We start from the raw sequence: 18757 nt of genomic DNA, 5'->3' as shown, positions 1-18757 counted from the left end.
TTTCTATCTTAAAGAAAGCATATGATTTATCCTGTTTATATAAAAGTACACACGCAGCAAAGAGCGGTAGGGAGAGAGTGGACACACAAGCCGACCTCTGAAATATATTCATATAGTTAAATAGGTGAATAACGGGCCAATATCGGCATGTAAAACTGTATCGGTTACTGGAGAGTGACGCCTCTTGCCGTGAAGTTTGCATTGACGCACCATATTTTTACATGAAGAGTAGTGTGAAAGTAGACCTATGATCAGCGCCTTTGTTCAGGGGGAATGTTTTCTTGACGTCTGACACATAATGTGCCTAATGAAGGTGTTGGCTCCCTGGTAATCCATTTAATCCAGTCTACAAAGTCACTTATCTCCTCTTCCATTATGCGCGTGCCAATTATCAGTCGTTTCTGTGTCCCGGTCACATCTCCAAAGGGCTCTCTCCCTCTCTATTTGGATAACTAGATCCGCGAGACACCCCCTCTTAAGCATCACTCCTCTCTTCAACAGTGTAGAAGGTGTGAAGACGTGCGTATCCGAACCAGTGCGACTCAGACACTGATTGATTTGGACAAACCTGCGTTGTAGATAATCGACTGACTTCAATTGGATAATGGATTAACGCGTCAGAGATAACGCAAACAGGCTATTCTCAACTCCAGATGTCAATGTATTGGAAGAAAACACTCACCCATCCATAAGGAAGTGTACCCAACTATTTTAACCTAGTTGAATAAACCGTTCACCGGTGCGCACTGAGAGAGTGCGTGGTTGTGTGTGTCTTTTGTACTTATAGCCCAAGTTGGTCTGGTTAAATGGGGAGGCTTGAAGAACCTAGACATTGACCTAGACGCAACATATAGGCAGACAGACAGTGAAATGAGAAATCAGTCGCTTTGAGAGTCTGAGTGGTCAGAGTTGCGTCGAAGTGCGGCAGAGGGATATGGATTGTGCGTCGGATGCCATCGGACATCAGCGCGCATCTCTATCAAGAGGAAGACTCTAAAGCTGTTGCTGCTGGTCGAATAGGTGACCTGCTCGTAAGGAAACAAGTTCTGGAAAAGAGAAGCTCGGATGAGGACAGAAAACAACGTTTCTCTCGCTACGTAAAGAACATACAAGTCAGGGATAAATTGGATAGATTGGGGACTTCAAATTACTTGTTAGTTGTCACTTCAATGGAGAAAATGATTCAAGTCGGAGGGAGATGTCTTTCAATATTGATGATCTTTTTAGTACTTTTCGTTGGATTGGTGATGGGCTTTCCCACCAAACAGCACAACAAACTGCATAACGGAGTGTCTTTGGAGGTAAGCAAATGTATTTTCTTGATTATTTTCATCTACAAAGATTTGGCCAATTCCGTGCAATGCGTTCCAAATGTAACGAGTGAAATGTGATGCAAATTGTATTTAAATTAATTGAGCATATGTAAACGATTTAATACTTAATTAGTACAATATTTGAATATATTACAAACACATGTCTACGTGCAAATTACAGTATGAGTTCTTTTGATGCCATCATGCCAATTATTTATTTAAGTCAAATGAATTGTGATAACTTAATTAGTTTCCAGAAAATAACTACTGCTCTCCTGCCAAAAACATTCTGCATTATCATTCACATCATTCAAAGGTTTACTTGATAGCAAACCATAATCACGGCATCACAGACAGACTTACAATGCTGTGCACTCATAGCAGACTGTCATTGCCCATTCCCTGTTCATGAACCAAAGGAAACTTGTTTCAATGAAGCTCTAGGGCCTTGGGGCAAAGTGTTGTTCTGTGTTTCTCCATGTATAGTAAGGTATCTGAGCATCCAGAGAAGGTCAGCCTGAGCTAAGCAGCATAGCATTACACAGCAGCTACAATACATTCAAAGGCTGTATTCCCTTTGAACACACATACCCAGCTCACATCTGTAACCGGATCCAATAGGGGTATTTGTGCCGCTCATGGACGTGTGTGTATAGAGGGCTTGAAGGTCACCATGAACAGAATCAGATGTACGAATGAAAGAAAGGTGCAAACAGACAGATTCCAGATCTGTGTTATGAAGTCGTTCCTTTGTACTTTCTCTCCCCTGGCTCTCCTCCAGTGGGTGCCCTATTGATGTCCCGATGCCCATGGCCTATAACTGATGGATGATTCATGTCAGTTGGACGTCAAACAGCTAGGGAGAGAGGAACTGAGAGGGAGGGAGTGAGAGACAGAGAGGAAGAGTGTGACTGGTGGTGCTGAATGTGCGTTTTGGGCACCAGCGAGTATGACCCTATGTCACCTTTCTTGGTGACCTGTTAGATGCCAGTGTAAGCGGATAGAGGAGGGGCTGGTTTGTACAGTAGAGGAATGAGAGGCACAATAACAAAGGCTTACATAACCAAGTGGGTTAAAAGGAACCCTCAGCAGCTCTCTCTCACACTGGAATAAGGTCAGAGGTCAGGCTGGTTGATTGTTTATGTTGGCTCTTTACTGAGTTAATGTGGAATTTCCTGTTTTTGGTTTCCCCCTCATCATGGGGGGCAGAGGAGGGGTGTGAAGTGTGCGTGGCCTCATTCCCAAATATTGAGACCTGTTTGCTTTATTTATCTGTTCGGTTTCACCCCCCTCCCCTCCTTTCCTCTCTCCCTCTTTCAAGCGCTTGCACTTGTTTTTTCTTTTCCACATTTTCAAAGAGGCGATCAAAGGACCCCATAGTTTATTGTTCTTCTGTAATGGTTAGAAAATGGCCAAGTGCAGAGGCCTTTGATATCTGTGGACACATAAATCAGGCCTGCCTGCCACACCACCCGCCCGCCCACCCGCCTGCCTGCCCGCCCGCCTGTTTTCCTCTCCTCTGCTTCATCATCCATACAGTACTGTACATCCACCTCCCCTCCTTTCCTCTTCTGTCCCCGCTGAATGTGTGTCACCGCCGACTACTAGGCCGGCCGGCCTAAATGGCTCCAGTGTCCCCCCAACCACCCCCTACAAAGGACACTAAGCTTTGTTTCATGACGGAAGAGGAATTGAATGGTAATTCCTTTGTTGTGTGTCGGAAAGGCCAGGGCTCCCACTGCTGCACATCCATAGTGGCTCGTAAAGACAGACCGCATACCATCAACCAATAGGCCTTTGATCATCAGGGGAGCCCCTCTGCAGAGAGAGAGAGAGGAGAGAGAGAGAGGAGGAGGAGACTGAATACAGAATCCAGATGTGTAAAAAAGACAAGATGAGGAAGGTGTGAAAATATGTGGCCCTTCATGACTCCAATCTTAAAGTCTTGTCGGTGTATATCTTTGTGTGTCAGGAGTATCTTATATGAGCTCCTTTAACTAGATCTAACTTCTGACAATACTTCTCTAGTCAGACCATGATACAAGTGGTAGAAACTATGCATTGAAGATCTTTTAATGCTAAGCCTCAGAGGGACCTGCCTAGACCCCAGGGGAAGCCTTTCTGATCCCCCTCTGCCTCTCTCTCTTCGTCAGAATCCTTTGTTTACTCTTTCTCATTCCCCTTTCTCTCTCCCCATCTTCCTCTCCCGTCCTCATGCTGTTTGACAGGGGTTACCTCTAAATGGTGGCCATGTGTTCTCATGGTTGGATCTGATCTGATGGACTTTTTTTATGGGACAATTGCAGCCACTGAAAAAGTATGGTCTGTTTTCGGCCCCATAACCACAATTGCTCAACCGTTTTGTCACGGCTCCAGATTTTTTTCCCCCTCATTGTTTTAAATGGCACCACATTTTCGACCGCAAACTGGCACGGCTCCAGACACTGAGGCCCCGTCAAGATGTTTGGGCTATTTATTTATAGATGCTGGCTGAATTAAAAGCTTAGAGTAGTGGAAGTTACCCTTAGATCAGCTCACCCTCCCTGAATTCGAACTTTAACTGTAAGAGTGGAGAAACGTCAAACTGATCTTAGCTCAGAATTAGGGGAGAACTTCATCCTACTCTCTGATGAGCTTCAATTTAGAAAAAGACATTGACAGGTGTCTGATGGTTGGAATCTGACTGAGGAGGACCCCTACAACTTGTGTCTGTGTATAACGGGTAGCTGTGTGGCGGCACGGCAGGTTGAGACACACAAGGCCAGCCTGCCCACCGTCCCAGGGGTCCCACGACTCCGAGGCTCTCTCATTAAAACTAGAGAATCTGGCACAGTCTCCTCTTTGTCAAAGGCCTGGATGCCAGGGCTTTGGCTGCTGTGGGAAAAAAGAGAAATGGATGGACTAGGGTGGGTTGGTTGGTTTGTTGGTTGGTTGGTTTGTTGGTTGGTTTGTTGCCCTCATGGTTTTCAGAACGGTCTAACAGCATGGACAGTGGAAACAGGATAGTAACACGGTGGAAATGCTATGGGGGGTTGACAATGAAAACCCCAATGTTTTTAAGCTTTCATATAACAACCTGCTAAACTAAACTAGCAAGTTTAACCTATGTGGCTTTAAACCAGCCAGTAGCAAATGTACTTACTGTGTGTTATTCATTTCATCTAAATCTTCAGAATGGTCCAGTCCACTGTGTTTCATCATGATGCTTAATTGAGGTCTCCTATCTTTTTACTCAGGCTCGTGCTCAGTCGCCCGCCAGTGGGGTCCATCGTGGACCGGAGGCCCTGGAGCAGCAGAACCAGGTCCAGAGCCTCCTCCCCCCTGACACGGAGCACCGCCACAAGAGGAGGTGGTCTCACTCTCAGCATCGCTCCGTAGGGGTTCTGCCCCAGCCTGAGCCGGAGGAGGAGATGAAACCCTTCGTTCTGGACCTCAAGAACTTCCCTGAGCTCGCCAATGCAGACATCAGCTCTCAGAACCCCAACATCCAGGTGAGTGGTGATGATTATTGATTGGATATTTGAAAAAAATTCTCACTCTCAGAGATTTCTTTACAGAGATCTCTTTGCATTGTAGGGCGGGAAACTCATCCTATACCAATGTGTGGCAGAGTGCCCACTTGGTTAGGCAGTATAGAGATCGGTTACCTTCATTCATTTCTATGGTGTTGATTTTCTCTGTGGCATGATGAGTGGGATATTTCATAAAATTTCAGAAGAAGGACAACTCAGCTCCACATCACATAAATCTACCTCTAGTAGAAAATCTGCTTCATTCCTCCCATTTCCTGTGATTTCTCAAGCGATTAGCCTCAATGTCTTCAGCATGCCCTTCCATTCAACTCATCTCAATCTCACAGTAGTTGGTTACATCTTCTGGTTGATTCCAGGATGTGGTTAGCTGGAGCTGCATGTAATGACCTCAGGCTGGCTCTGCCCTCTACTGGGGATGGAAGTCCCTCACTATAGCCCCCCAGTTGCCTGGTCCTGACATCCTCTACTATGTAGACTGTGGCCCAAATAGCACCCTATTCCCTGGGGCTCAAAAGTAGTGCACTATATAGAGAATTAGGCTGCCAATTGCAGCTTTAACATACCGGATGAGTCTTATAGTAGTCACCCACCAGTCTAATGAGTAGTCACCCACCAGTCTAATGAGTAGTCACCTACCAGTCTAATGAGTAGTCACCCACCAGTCTAATGAGTAGTCACCCACCAGTCTAATGAGTAGTCACCCACCAGTCTAATGAGTAGTCACCTACCAGTCTAATGAGTAGTCACCCACCAGTCTAATGAGTAGTCATCTACCAGTCTAATGAGTAGTCACTCACCAGTCTAATGGGTAGTCACCTACCAGTCTAATGAGTAGTCATCTACCAGTCTAATGAGTAGTCACTCGCCAGTCTAATGAGTAGTCATCTACCAGTCTAATGAGAAGTCACTCGCCAGTCTAATGAGTAGTCACCTACCAGTCTAATGAGTAGTTACCTACCAGTCTAATGAGGAGTCACCTACCAGTCTAATGAGGAGTCATCTACCAGTCTAATGAGTAGTCACTCGCCAGTCTAATGAGTAGTCATCTACCAGTCTAATGAGAAGTCACTCGCCAGTCTAATGAGTAGTCATCTACCAGTCTAATGAGTAGTCACCTACCAGTCTAATGAGTAGTCACCTACCAGTCTAATGAGTAGTTACCTACCAGTCTAATGAGGAGTCACCTACCAGTCTAATGAGGAGTCATCTACCAGTCTAATGAGTAGTCACCTACCAGTCTAATGAGGAGTCACCCACCAGTCTAATGAGGAGTCACCCACCAGTCTAATGAGGAGTCACCCACCAGTCTAATGAGGAGTCACCCACCAGTCTAATGAGGAGTCACCCACCAGTCTAATGAGGAGTCACCCACCAGTCTAATGAGTAGTCACCTACCAGTCTAATGAGTCACCCACCAGTCTAATGAGGAGTCACCCACCAGTCTAATGAGGAGTCACCCACCAGTCTAATGAGTAGTCACCCACCAGTCTGAGTAGTCACCTACCAGTCTAATGAGGAGTCACCTACCAGTCTAATGAGTAGTCACCTACCAGTCTAATGAGTAGTCACCCACCAGTCTAATGAGGAGTCACCCACCAGTCTAATGAGGAGTCACCCACCAGTCTAATGAGGAGTCACCCACCAGTCTAATGAGGAGTCACCCACCAGTCTAATGAGGAGTCACCCACCAGTCTAATGAGGAGTCACCCACCAGTCTAATGAGGAGTCACCCACCAGTCTAATGAGGAGTCACCCACCAGTCTAATGAGGAGTCACCCACCAGTCTAATGAGGAGTCACCCACCAGTCTAATGAGGAGTCACCTTCCAGTCTAATGAGTAGTCACCTTCCAGTCTAATGAGTCACCCACTAGTCTAATGAGGAGTCACCTACCAGTCTAATGAGGAGTCACCTACCAGTCTAATGAGGAGTCACCTACCAGTCTAATGAGGAGTCACCTACCAGTCTAATGAGTAGTCACCTACCTGTCTAATGAGTAGTCACCTACCAGTCTAATGAGTAGTCATCTACCAGTCTAATGAGTAGTTACCTACCAGTCTAATGAGTAGTCACCTACCAGTCTAATGAGTCACCCACCAGTCTAATGAGGAGTCACCTACCAGTCTAATGAGTAGTCATCTACTAGTCTAATGAGTAGTCACCTACCAGTCTAATGAGGAGTCACCTACCAGTCTAATGAGTAGTCACCAACCAGTCTAATGAGTAGTCATCTACCAGTCTAATGAGTAGTCACCTACCAGTCTAATGAGGAGTCACCTACCAGTCTAATGAGGAGTCACCCACCAGTCTAATGAGGAGTCACCTACCAGTCTAATGAGGAGTCACCTCCCAGTCTAATGAGTAGTCACCTACCAGTCTAATGAGTCACCCACTAGTCTAATGAGGAGTCACCTACCAGTCTAATGAGGAGTCACCTACCAGTCTAATGAGTAGTCATCTACCTGTCTAATGAGTAGTCACCTACCAGTCTAATGAGTAGTCATCTACCAGTCTAATGAGTAGTTACCTACCAGTCTAATGAGTAGTCACCTACCAGTCTAATGAGTCACCCACCAGTCTAATGAGGAGTCACCTACCAGTCTAATGAGTAGTCATCTACCAGTCTAATGAGTAGTCACCTACCAGTCTAATGAGGAGTCACCTACCAGTCTAATGAGTAGTCACCTACCAGTCTAATGAGTAGTCACCTACTAGTCTAATGAGTAGTCACCAACCAGTCTAATGAGTAGTCATCTACCAGTCTAATGAGTAGTCACCTACCAGTCTAATGAGGAGTCACCTACCAGTCTAATGAGGAGTCACCTACCAGTCTAATGAGGAGTCACCCACCAGTCTAATGAGGAGTCACCTACCAGTCTAATGAGGAGTCACCTCCCAGTCTAATGAGGAGTCACCTCCCAGTCTAATGAGTAGTCACCTACCAGTCTAATGAGGAGTCACCTACCAGTCTAATGAGGAGTCACCCACCAGTCTAATGAGTAGTCACCTACCAGTCTAATGAGGAGTCACCTACCAGTCTAATGAGGAGTCACCCACCAGTCTAATGAGGAGTCACCCACCAGTCTAATGAGGAGTTAAAATCATAACAAATGCTCAGGAAGTAGGATCATCTGATTGAGTGCTCAATGCATATCTCGTTTCTGCCTGGCCAAGTCAGAGCTATAAATTAGGCAGGTCAGTTTCCCTGGTACTTCTGGAGGTTGGGATTATTTCCGAGGAGTCTGCTCAGTCATATCTTGGTTTCATTGTGGCTTTCGAATACACCCGCTTTATATAATTTGAAGAGCTTGTCTTTTTTTAAATGTTATTTATTTATTTATTTTGTACAGACTTTGTCTGCACGAATACACCAGAGTGTGTAGAGGTTGCCAGTTTAGCATGCGCAGACCTTTGATACCAAGCTTGCACATTTTGTAATAACATTTACTAACACCCTCTTTCCTCTCAACCTGTCCCAGGTGACCATTGAGGTGGTGGATGACCCTAACATAGAAGTGGAGATGGATCTGGTAACGGACAAGGACTGGATCCCTCCTTCCTCCCCTTCCACTGTAGACTGGCTGGGCGGTAAGAAGCTGTTCTGGCCCCTGTTCTGGGGCTACACAGATGCTGACTCCAGTGAGGATGGAACTGGCCGCTCAGGGCTGGAGGAGACTGAAGAGGAGGAGGAGGACGATTACCTGTTGGAGTATGGTAGTGAGGAGCCCCTCCCAAGTGGAGTGGGGGGAGACTGGGACAGTCGCTGGAACGAGGGTTGGGACGCCACTCATAGCTACTATGGTGAGGCTTCTTGTCTTCGCTAAGACTGAGTTTACACAGGCAGCCAAATTCTGATCTTTTTCCAATAATCGTTTTTTTTTTACCAATCAGATCAGATCTTTTGCCAATAATTGGGGAAAAGAACAGAATTGGGGTGCCTGTGTAAACTCCTAAGTGGCACAGTGTCTGTCCAGATGTCACACCAGCCATCTTAGTTAACACCTAACTTGGGATCACTTTGAGTACAGTAGAGTCAACATTTCTCTACATGCCAGTAGCAACTGATAATCTAGGCAATCATTTTGGCTTCCAGGCAATGGTTCTGGACCAAAGTCTTTCCAAAAATCGTTCTAATTGGAAAAACTTTCATCTTTGATCCACTGGTCTTTGGCATGCCTGTCTGAGACTAGTTGATAAAATGGCATCCAAAAGTTGAGGATGTTTTGAAATGATGGGAGATAAAATGGTGGGAGAGAAAGAGAAACAAAGAGATTTATAGGAAGTTAATGTAGAAAAGTGGTACAATATAGACAGATAGAACACAGAATTGAGAGCGATAGAGAGACCGAAGTATTGACTGAGCATGCGAGCAAGAGAGCTCTCCACTCTGCGAGCACTCGACCGTCAGGCCCATTGTGGAGCCCAAGCCTTTGAAGTGGACACTGGGTCCCAGCTCGCAGCTCACTGTGGAGGCCTGCTGTCTTTTGAAGATGGGCCCGATGCACTCGCTAATGGCAGCGTGAGCCTGTTCCCCCTGACAGACAAAACAGCTCACTGCTTGTGAACAATTAGAGGGCAGATTGGGAAGAGGGGATGACAGGGGCCATTCGGCTGGGTCTTTCATCCCCCCTCTGGGACCCCAGGCCCCCAGACCCTGGCTCGGCCCTCTGCCCTGGGCCCTAGGCGGCAGGCCTTTCAGGGCTGTGCAGAACATTTACTCCTCTATTGTTTTTTGTTTCTCTTAATTCTCCTCAGTCTGTTTTCTCCTTCTGCATGGTGGGAAAAGAGCACCATGCCTTCTGGTTGCACAGGCAGATAGCTTTATTCAGCCCCGCAGAGCAGAGCCAATGAAAAGAGAAGGGAAGAGTATGGATGTGGAAACTTTAAAGGAATGGAAAAGACAGTGGGATGAGAGAATCCGGCCTCGGAGGATAGGCAGAGAGGGGTTACAACTTCGTAGTTTGATGAATGTTTACGTTGATAGTGCACAGGCAGAGGAGCTCCCTGTTTAATTCTAAGTCACTCATTTTAGCCAGTGTGCCCTTTGCCTCTACCCTTCAGATCAGACAAAGGGATTGGTTTCAGACAAAAGAGACGGACTGTTAACTCTGGCAATTGCTCTTAACCTCAAACCTCAATGAACCAAAACACAGTACATTCCGATAACATAGTCAGTTGAACAATTTCACTGAGTATAGGATGTGTATGTGCATGTGCATCTGGCTTGAACGTTGCTAAATGAGGTGTATGTTGGTTAGGAACAAGGCGACCATGTCTATTAAGTGGTCAGATATAAAATAAGATTCTAGTGAATATAAAGTATGTATGCCAGACTAGCGTAATGTAACGTTGGGGCTTCCCTTCTGTAATTAAAATGCTCCTGTACTGAGAAGAGTCTATTCCTGTGTTCTGGCCACATGGTGAGCTGGCAGCGCCACAAAGGCCCAAGCTGCACCACCAACAAAGCTGCCATTTCTGCGCCCACCTCATCTTGTCTGTAATCGAGGGCGGACATGTTTTCGGTATCATTAACACCAGACTCAAACCTCTCAGAAGCAGATGGAGAACTTCAGCCTCATTGCAGAGACTTGTCTCTAATTTGGCAGAGTCTACATTACAGGACTATGGGGCTGGGAGAAGGTTAGACCCGAGGAAAATTATACTGTTGCCTGAGATAGAAAACGTATATACAGGCCTTGTTATGGCTTAGCTATAATAGCAAATATTAACATTTAGTCGATAGATTTTTTTTGCAGATAATATTATTTTAGAAAAACTGCTAATTAAGGGGTCTTTGAGAGGGAAACGCTACTCCTGTGTAAGTGTCTACAGTATGTTCCGGCTTATACTTCGGTTCAGGAAAGGCATCTAAACCTAATCTAGCATTCTTTCCCAGCAGCACTATTTACTATGCAGAGTTTTCCTTCGTGCCCACTCCTAATCAATCCTTTCAAGTTGTTGTTTTCCTTTTCCGTGATAGCTTGTTAAATGTATGTGGTGAACAAACCAAATGCTTTTAATGGGAGTTCTACACAGTTACGGAACCTAGTTAGGGAACCCTACAGCTGGGAGAGGAATTCAACTCTCTCTGATTAGAGAGTGAGCATTAGGGGGATTCTAGGGGTGTGTAGTTGTGGTTCCTACACATCCGTTATGGAAGGCGTGAGATACTAGCTTACTGTGACCAAACAGAAGTTTTGCTAGCTAAACCAAAGGTGAAACAAAGACAAGTATTAGTCTGGTCCCAGGCTAACGAGTTACAGTTACCCCAGAACATGGAAACCATTATGTAAATCCAAATCCGTATCCTTAATGAGTTTCAGTTTTGTTGTTTTGTCTTCCCCCCGTACAGAGGAGGGGACGGAGGAGTGGAGTGCCTGGTCTCTGTGCTCAGTCACCTGTGGTCATGGAGAGAGGAAGAGGACACGGTCCTGTGGTTACAGCTGCACCCTGACAGAGGCCACCAAATGTGACATGGAGCCTTGTCCAGGTGAACTTCACACACAACGCTTATTCTAGATTCCGGTCACCAACTCCTAGTCCTGAGCCACAGGATGTACAGGCTTTTGCTCCAGCCCAGCACTTACACACCCAATTCAGCTCATTTAAGTTAGTTGGTCGACTAGTCGATTAGCTGAATCATCTGTGAATGTGAGCTAGAGACATGATCTAACTAAATGGTGCCGTTCCTGTCTCTGCAGACGCTGTCAACACAGTGGCTGAACCTTTCCCCTTCGAGATGGAGAACGGCACTGAACCGTTTGGCACAGGTATGTCGAATCAATGTACACTAAGCAAATGGTTAACCTGTTGCGACGAGCAATCCCGTATCCGGGATCTTAAGTATAGCCTCAAGCTCATTAGCATAACGCAAAGTGAACTATTCATGAAAATCGCAAATGAAATGAAATAAATATATTGGCTCTCAAGCTTAGCCTTTTGTTAACAACACTGTCATCTCAGATTTTAAAAATATGCTTTTCAACCATAGCTACACAAGCATTTGTGTAAGAGTATTGATAGCTAGCATAGCATTAAGCCTAGCATTCAGCAGGCAACATTTTCATAAAACAAGAAAAGTATTCAAACAAAATCATTTACCTTTGAAGAACTTCGGATGTTTTCAATGAGGAGACTCTCAGTTAGATAGCAAATGTTCAGTTTTTCCAAAAAGATTATTTGTGTAGGAGAAATCGCTCCATTTTGTTCATCACATTTGGCTGAGAAAAAACCCTGAAAATTCAGTCATCAAAACGCCAAACTTTTTTCCAAATTAACTCCATAATATCGACAGAAACATGGCAAACGTTGTTTAGAATCAATCCTCAAGGTGTTTTTCACATATCTATTCGATGATAAGTCATTCGTGGCAGTTTGGTTTCTCCTCTAAACCACATGGGAAAATGCATGCAGCTGGAGATTACGCAATAATTTCGACGGGGGACACCAAGCGGACACCTGGTAAATGTAGTCTCTTATGGTCAATCTTCCAATGATATGCTTACAAATACGTCACAATGCGGCAGACACCTTGGGGAAATGACAGAAAGTGTAAGCCCATTCCTTGCGCATTCACAGCCATATAAGGAGACATTGGAACAAAGCGCCTCCAAAATCTGGGGCATTTCCTGTTTGAAATTTCATCTTGGTTTATCGCCTGTAGCATCAGTTCTGTGGCACTCACAGATAATATCTTTGCAGGTTTAGAAACGTCAGAGTGTTTTCTTTCCAAAGCTGTCAATTCTATGCATAGTCAAGCATCTTTTCCTGACAAAATATCTTGTTTAAAACGGGAACGTTTTTCATCCAAAAATGTTAATAGCGCCCCCTAATGCATAACTGGTTTTAAGCAAATAGGTTAGTCAAACTAGCAAACATGGGCAGTTAGAATGCACCTACTAATCTAATTACATCTAACATGGTCTCTCTCTCTCCTCTCCCTCTAGATGTGGACACATGTGAGAAGTGGCTGAACTGTAAGAGCGACTTCCTCCAGAGATACCTCAACCAGGTCCTTTCAGAACTACCCAGCTGCCCCTGTGCCTACCCCTCGGCCGCCGCCTACACCGTGGTCAGCGCTTTCGACGAGGGACACGACCGGACCTTCCGTTGGCATGACGCCAGTGGCCCTAAAGAACGCCTGGACATCTACAAACCCTCTGCGAGGACTTGCATCCGCTCGGCCCTCTCTAGCGATGTCGCTACGCTCGGCGCCCAGCACTGTTGCTACGACGACCGTGGCTGTCTGATCACACGGGGTAAGGGTGCAGGAACGCCCAACCTGATCAGCACGGATTTCTCCCCGGAGCTCCACTTCAAGGTGGACGTGCTTCCCTGGATCCTGTGTAAAGGGGACTGGAGCCGCTTCCACGCGGTGCGGCCGCCCAACAACGGCCTGGTCTGCCCGGAGAACCCCCACCATGACGTGTTCATGAACGAGCTGGAGGAGGCCCGGGAATACTGAAAACACACACAGCAGCCAAAACTACACTACCCAGAATTCACCCGTACAGTGGGGCCCAATCCTAACTTGAGAAGGGAGCGCGTGTAGGACTGTTTTGCATAGCTTTTTGCATTTTGCATATAAGGAGGTATAGCGGTTGCAAGGTTGAGGTGCAAGTTGATTTCAAGTTAGGATTTGGCACATTAAACACCCTGTGACCAGACCCAACAGAACAGAACTGAACTTCATTGAACTGAACAACAACTAAAAAGACGCAGTCCTGTCAATGCTTGCCGACGTGTTTCGCATCCAGCATGGTACCAAGCTCTCTGTCTCTCTCTCTCTCTCTCGCTGTCTGTCCATGACATTGTCGTCTAGCCTGTTGGTGAATTGTTGTGGGTGTTGTGGCTCTGTGTGACTGACGAAAGCAACATAAACATCCCAAATGTACTTCCTGATTTGATTTTGCTGTGTGAGATGTTTGATACTGTAGTAAGTCTTGTTTTGAAAAGGGGATTGTGGAATGTGTCATGCCCAACACATGAATATAGTCATAACTATGCTGCTATGAGAAGATGAAGTTAAATAGGTACTGGAGGGGGATATATGATTGAACAAACATGAATTTGCTGAAAGGTTATTCTTAAAAAATATAATCTAAAGCTGAGGAGAGAATTTGGTCTAAAGAAAGAAGTTTACAAGCACGAACAACCACACCCAGCACCTCATGCTCATTCTTGATAACATGCCAACAGAACAACTTCTTAGAAGCTTGGAGGTGGAGACAGTCTTCTGGTCTGGACTGAACTTCTCGTCCTCTGTTTCAACAATGACAGTTTGAGAACCTTCAATCATGGATGTTTCTACAGTTTTCTCAGGGGGACTCATATTGTTAGAGATTATAGCCCATATGTACCTCAACAGTGGAGCAGCATTGGGAACCACTACTTCAGAGTGCACTTCAGAGTGCACTTCGGACTGTACTTCAGAGCGCACATTAAAGATGAGAATGGTACCTGTTACGGAAATGAAAAAGTTGGATCTACAGTGTAAATGGATGAAGAGCGGATAAATACAGTATTAATTCAGATAAAGTTATGAAATGATGCTCTTTGTGCGGTTTTTGGCAAGCCATTTTTTCTGTCAATGTAATTAAAGTTGAATAGCTGTTCTATTCCATTGCGATATGTTGCATTGTTTTTGCAAAGACTTCATAGGAGTGGGAACTGTTGGCTTGAAGTCTTAACATTTATGCTCCAAACCTCTTTCAGGAATTCAGTTTTTTTTTATGTGTGCAAACATGCATTACATTTTGAAATCACATGTTGTTTTTTTAAAGGAAGGCACTTTATTTAAGGTATGTATATATATATGTATATATATATATATATATATATATGTGTATATATGTGTGTGTATATATATATATATATATATATATATATATATATATATATATATATATATATATACAAACGATGGCATGTATGAAAATCAAATGTTTATATGTTATAATGTTATAATTGTGAAAGGGTAACTTGCCAGAAATGCTGCATTGTTCATTTGTAAAGTATATTATCATGTGAGTTTCTGTTTAAAAGCATGGTTGATATTTTGTGATTTCTTAAACTAGTATAACTATACTCATAGAAAAAAGGTGCCATCTAGAACCTAAAAGGGTTCTTCGGGTGTCCCCTTAGGAGAACTCTCAGAATAACCCTTGTTCGTTCCAGGTAGAATCCTTTTGGTTCCAAGTTGAACGGTTTTGGGTTCCATATAGAACCTTTTCAACAAAGGGTTCTACATGGAAACCCAAAATGGTTCTACCTGGAACAAAAAAGGGTTTTACCTGGAGCCAAAAAGGGTTGTCCTATGGGGACAGCTGAAGAACCCTTTCGTAACCCTTTTGTCTAAGAGTGTACCATATTGTCTTGTACAGTATTTATTGTCCGTTTTTTTAAGTCTGCTAAAGCTTTGAAATGACTCTACTAAAACCCACATGGTGCACTACTAGGGTTGCAAAATTCACAACATTCACTTTCCCAAAATACCCAGGTAAAGAAAATCCTGGCTGGAATATTTGTGGAATCAGCAGGGCATAACCTGCGAGGGAATCATCCAACCTGGAGTTCTTCAACTGGGATTTCTGGAAAACTCCTGGAATTGTTTCGGGAAAGGTTCTGGAATCTTTAAAACCTACTTCGGACTGAGACACTCTGACTCCATGGTGACGTCAGAAGGGAAACGACCTGCCTCACATGATATGACCACTCCAACAGCAACTCCATCAAGTGTCTGTATCGTTTTATCATTTTATTGTACTTCTGTGCTATGAAAATATGTTGTGACAAATACAATGAGGAATATAAAGACGTTTGCATTGATTGTCTGGCTCATAATTGTCCTTGTTCTGTCCTTCTGTATACTATCAGGTGTCTTTGAAATCTGCGTAGTTTCTCTGTGTAGTTGACTTCCTCATCATACACAAAGCCACAACTCATCTACTAGATTTCAAAAAAGTTGGCCGCAAATCTTTCTTTCTAGAGGTGCTTAAGTTTACTGATGTTTTGGCCCAAGGTCTTCATCAAACCCCCCCCCCCCCCCCCAAAAGTTGAGATCGGTGAACTTTTAACGGCCCTGTGTTTTACTTAGTAGTATCACTTCCAAATTGAACGTTTTCACAAGAACCTGATCTGTGGAGCATGCCCTCTCTCTCTCCCAGGGTCTCAGGCAGAGTAGAAGAGAAGCTGACTGCGTTTTGATGTCTTTGTTTTTCCACTTGCTGTGCCTTAACCAGGGTCGTCCAGGCATGGCCTGCTGACTGATCTTACAAGGCTGAACCCCAGCCTCCGCATGTGTGGAGCAATCTGCTTTCACTTGGAGACCAAACGGTCTGAAACGTTATACATTTTAGGACAGGCAGAATGTTTTGTTTTTTACATGTTGGTTATTCTCGGAGCGAGCTCGTCTATGTTCTGTTGGCTGCAAACAAAAAGGCAGGATCAAAGAGGCTTTTGTCTGTCGTTGTTGATTTTGTCAGTAAGTGGGGGATTGGAGAATGATTGAGTAGACCATTGAGGTGAGTTCTATTCTCCACCTCCAAATCCTGAACTTGAGCTGCAAGACACGAAGCAACATTGGCTCATAAATGCATCTTTATTATGTAGTTCAATGATCCTCTTTGGAAACGTTAGTTCTGTGCCACGTTCGTCGTGACTATTGACTCTATACTGAAATGATGAGAAGCAGGGTTGAACTTTGCACCCTGATTCAATCACATATGGATGAAGAGTGCTCGGACTGGTTACGTTATTATATTACCGTAGTGAAACACCATGCATCAACAGAATCACACTCAATTTGCTTCGTCGACTGTGTTCTCCAGATGGCATCAATTTGTTTTCAAAGTCCAACCCAGATTTTGGAGAAGCCGGAGTTAATAACGGAACGAACGCTTCTTAGACCAAAACATGATGACCTATTAATTACTATAGAAATCACAGGAACCCCGTTCTCTTTCTTATTGACACAAGCAAGTATCAAGTGCAGGGATGATAATGTGGTTTCACTTGCTATAGGGTGAGGAAGGCACATCACATCCGCATTGATTGTGGATTCTATAACTCACAGATGGCAACATAGACAACAATCTTATCTGTTTTCTGGGTTTTTCTCAGTTCTCTGATCTGTACATAATCATGTCTGTCCGTAACTCCGTATACTCTTACAGGGGGGTTAAATAATGGAGATTCAGAGGTCAGGGCAGTGCAGATCCATAGGCGTATCATTCCTTCTCAAAAGGAAGGAACCGTCTTGAACTTTCTGTTACGTCTACTTTTTTGTCCGTCTAGTGTACCTCAACTATACATTATTTATTTTATTTATTTATTTTTAACCATTTTTAGATTCTCTTAATTCCTATAGGTCCTCACCATAATTCATAGTATAACATTTTTTCCTGCCTCTCTGTCCCCTGTAAGAAACGAGAACACCAGAGGAACACTGATACTTCTAGAACGGAACATTAGGTTGCTCATGGGTCCGGGTGGCAATTGAGTCTATACTGATTTGAGATATGTATAATTAAAAGCAGGAAAAGCGTAAAGAAGAAACACCAGTGTTGGTTTGCTCATTCACACAAATGCAGGACTGGTTAATAAGGAGTTGATGGTGTGTGTGTGTGTGTGTGTGTGTGTTCTACAGTTATATTGTTCCAAGTTTCTAAATTCAATCAGTCAACTTTAATTTAGAAAGCCCTTTCTATGGCAGCATTTGTCACAAAGTGTATTAATACCTAACTTAAAACCCTAAACAGAAAGTAATGCAGAGGCTGAAGCACAGTGGCTAGAAAAAACACCATAGAAGCAGGAACCTAGAAAGAAATCTAGAGAGGAACCAGGCTCCGAAGAGTTGCCAGTCCCTTTCCGGCTGTACCCAAAATTGGTATGTGAAAGTTTGCACACATATAAATGCAGTATGTGAAGATTTGTATATATTTGAGTTGCCGGTAGAATCATTTAACTATAAAGAAATCTGTGTTAGATAGCGTTTTACAGTTAGTTCTAGTTCTAAGTTGACTAAAGATGAGCTGTCTGTGGAATGCGTCCAGACAGATGCTGACCACGTTTGTTCTCTGAATAATAGATAAATATCCACAGATGTGAAGACAGAACAGAGAAGAAGACATGGCTTCAAATACTCTTTGAAATCATTTCAAATACTTGATCTGTGCTTGATTGAGGTTGCCTGGTTTAATGGACCAATAGAATAGTCCCACAAGTGTAATCCCTGCCCATCTGGCACTTTAGGCAGGCTTAAACAAACGCACAACGTATTTGAACGATTTTGAATAGTATTTGAACCCAGGTCTACAGAGAAGGAGAAAGAAAATGCTCAAGGAAAGAGCATAAAAAGGATTGGAGACATTTTTGGGACTGACTAAAAATGTTATCTGAAATCTTGAATCATGCAAGAAAGAGGTGTTTTTCAATGAGCTGCATATATTTGCTCAACTCAACATGAGCGCGACACGCACATCATCTCACGGCATGGTTCTATCATTTCCATATTTCACCAAAACACAGATGTTCATAACAGAACTAGACATTCGTTTATGGAGTTCAGAATACACAATTCACTATGCAGTTGCTGTACACTGTAATGCAATCTTACAATACCACGCATGATAAATCCCTGTGAAGCAAAGGGTGGACGAAGAATAAGGGGGAATAGAAAAGGCTACTAGTAAAAGCGACGTTACAGTAGGTGAGGCATCGGAGAGGAAGCTGTGCAGATGGATGACGTGAAAGTATATGGATGCAGTCTTAGTCATGGCTGGCCAGGCCCAGAGCCAGGACTTGGTGCTTACGCTCCTGTTAACTCTGCTAGGCTGACAGGAATATCAGATTTCCTCAGCATGTTAAGTGCACCGCAGTGGACCAGGACCGGCATATAGTGGACTAAGTTCTC

General features: G+C 44.1%; 1 protein-coding gene across 1 annotated transcript; it reads left to right on the top strand.

Annotated features, from left to right (window-relative positions):
• The first annotated feature begins 184 nt into the window (after positions 1–184).
• On the top strand, positions 185–15673 carry LOC109901391 (isthmin-2). The gene is made up of 6 exons (XM_020497409.2): positions 185–1301; positions 4550–4804; positions 8325–8646; positions 11198–11335; positions 11547–11615; positions 12792–15673. Exons 1-6 carry the CDS (start codon positions 951–953, stop codon positions 13307–13309), a joined length of 1653 nt encoding a protein of 550 aa, XP_020352998.2. The 5' UTR covers positions 185–950; the 3' UTR covers positions 13310–15673.
• The last annotated feature ends 3084 nt before the right edge of the window (positions 15674–18757 follow it).

The sequence above is a fragment of the Oncorhynchus kisutch genome, linkage group LG12, assembly GCF_002021735.2.
Source record: "Oncorhynchus kisutch isolate 150728-3 linkage group LG12, Okis_V2, whole genome shotgun sequence".
Classification (NCBI taxonomy): Eukaryota; Metazoa; Chordata; class Actinopteri; order Salmoniformes; family Salmonidae; genus Oncorhynchus; species Oncorhynchus kisutch.
The sequence above is the reverse complement of the archived record's forward strand: the minus strand, read 5'-3'. Positions and strand labels throughout refer to the sequence as shown.

Bases quoted from the DNA above. Each gene is read 5' to 3' on its own strand.
- LOC109901391 (XM_020497409.2), top strand. From the start codon at position 951: ATGCCATCGGACATCAGCGCGCATCTCTATCAAGAGGAAGACTCTAAA. The intron at 4,805-8,324 runs GTGAGTGGTGAT...AACCTGTCCCAG, and splicing joins CTCAGAACCCCAACATCCAG to GTGACCATTGAGGTGGTGGA. The intron at 8,647-11,197 runs GTGAGGCTTCTT...CCCCCCGTACAG, and splicing joins CGCCACTCATAGCTACTATG to AGGAGGGGACGGAGGAGTGG.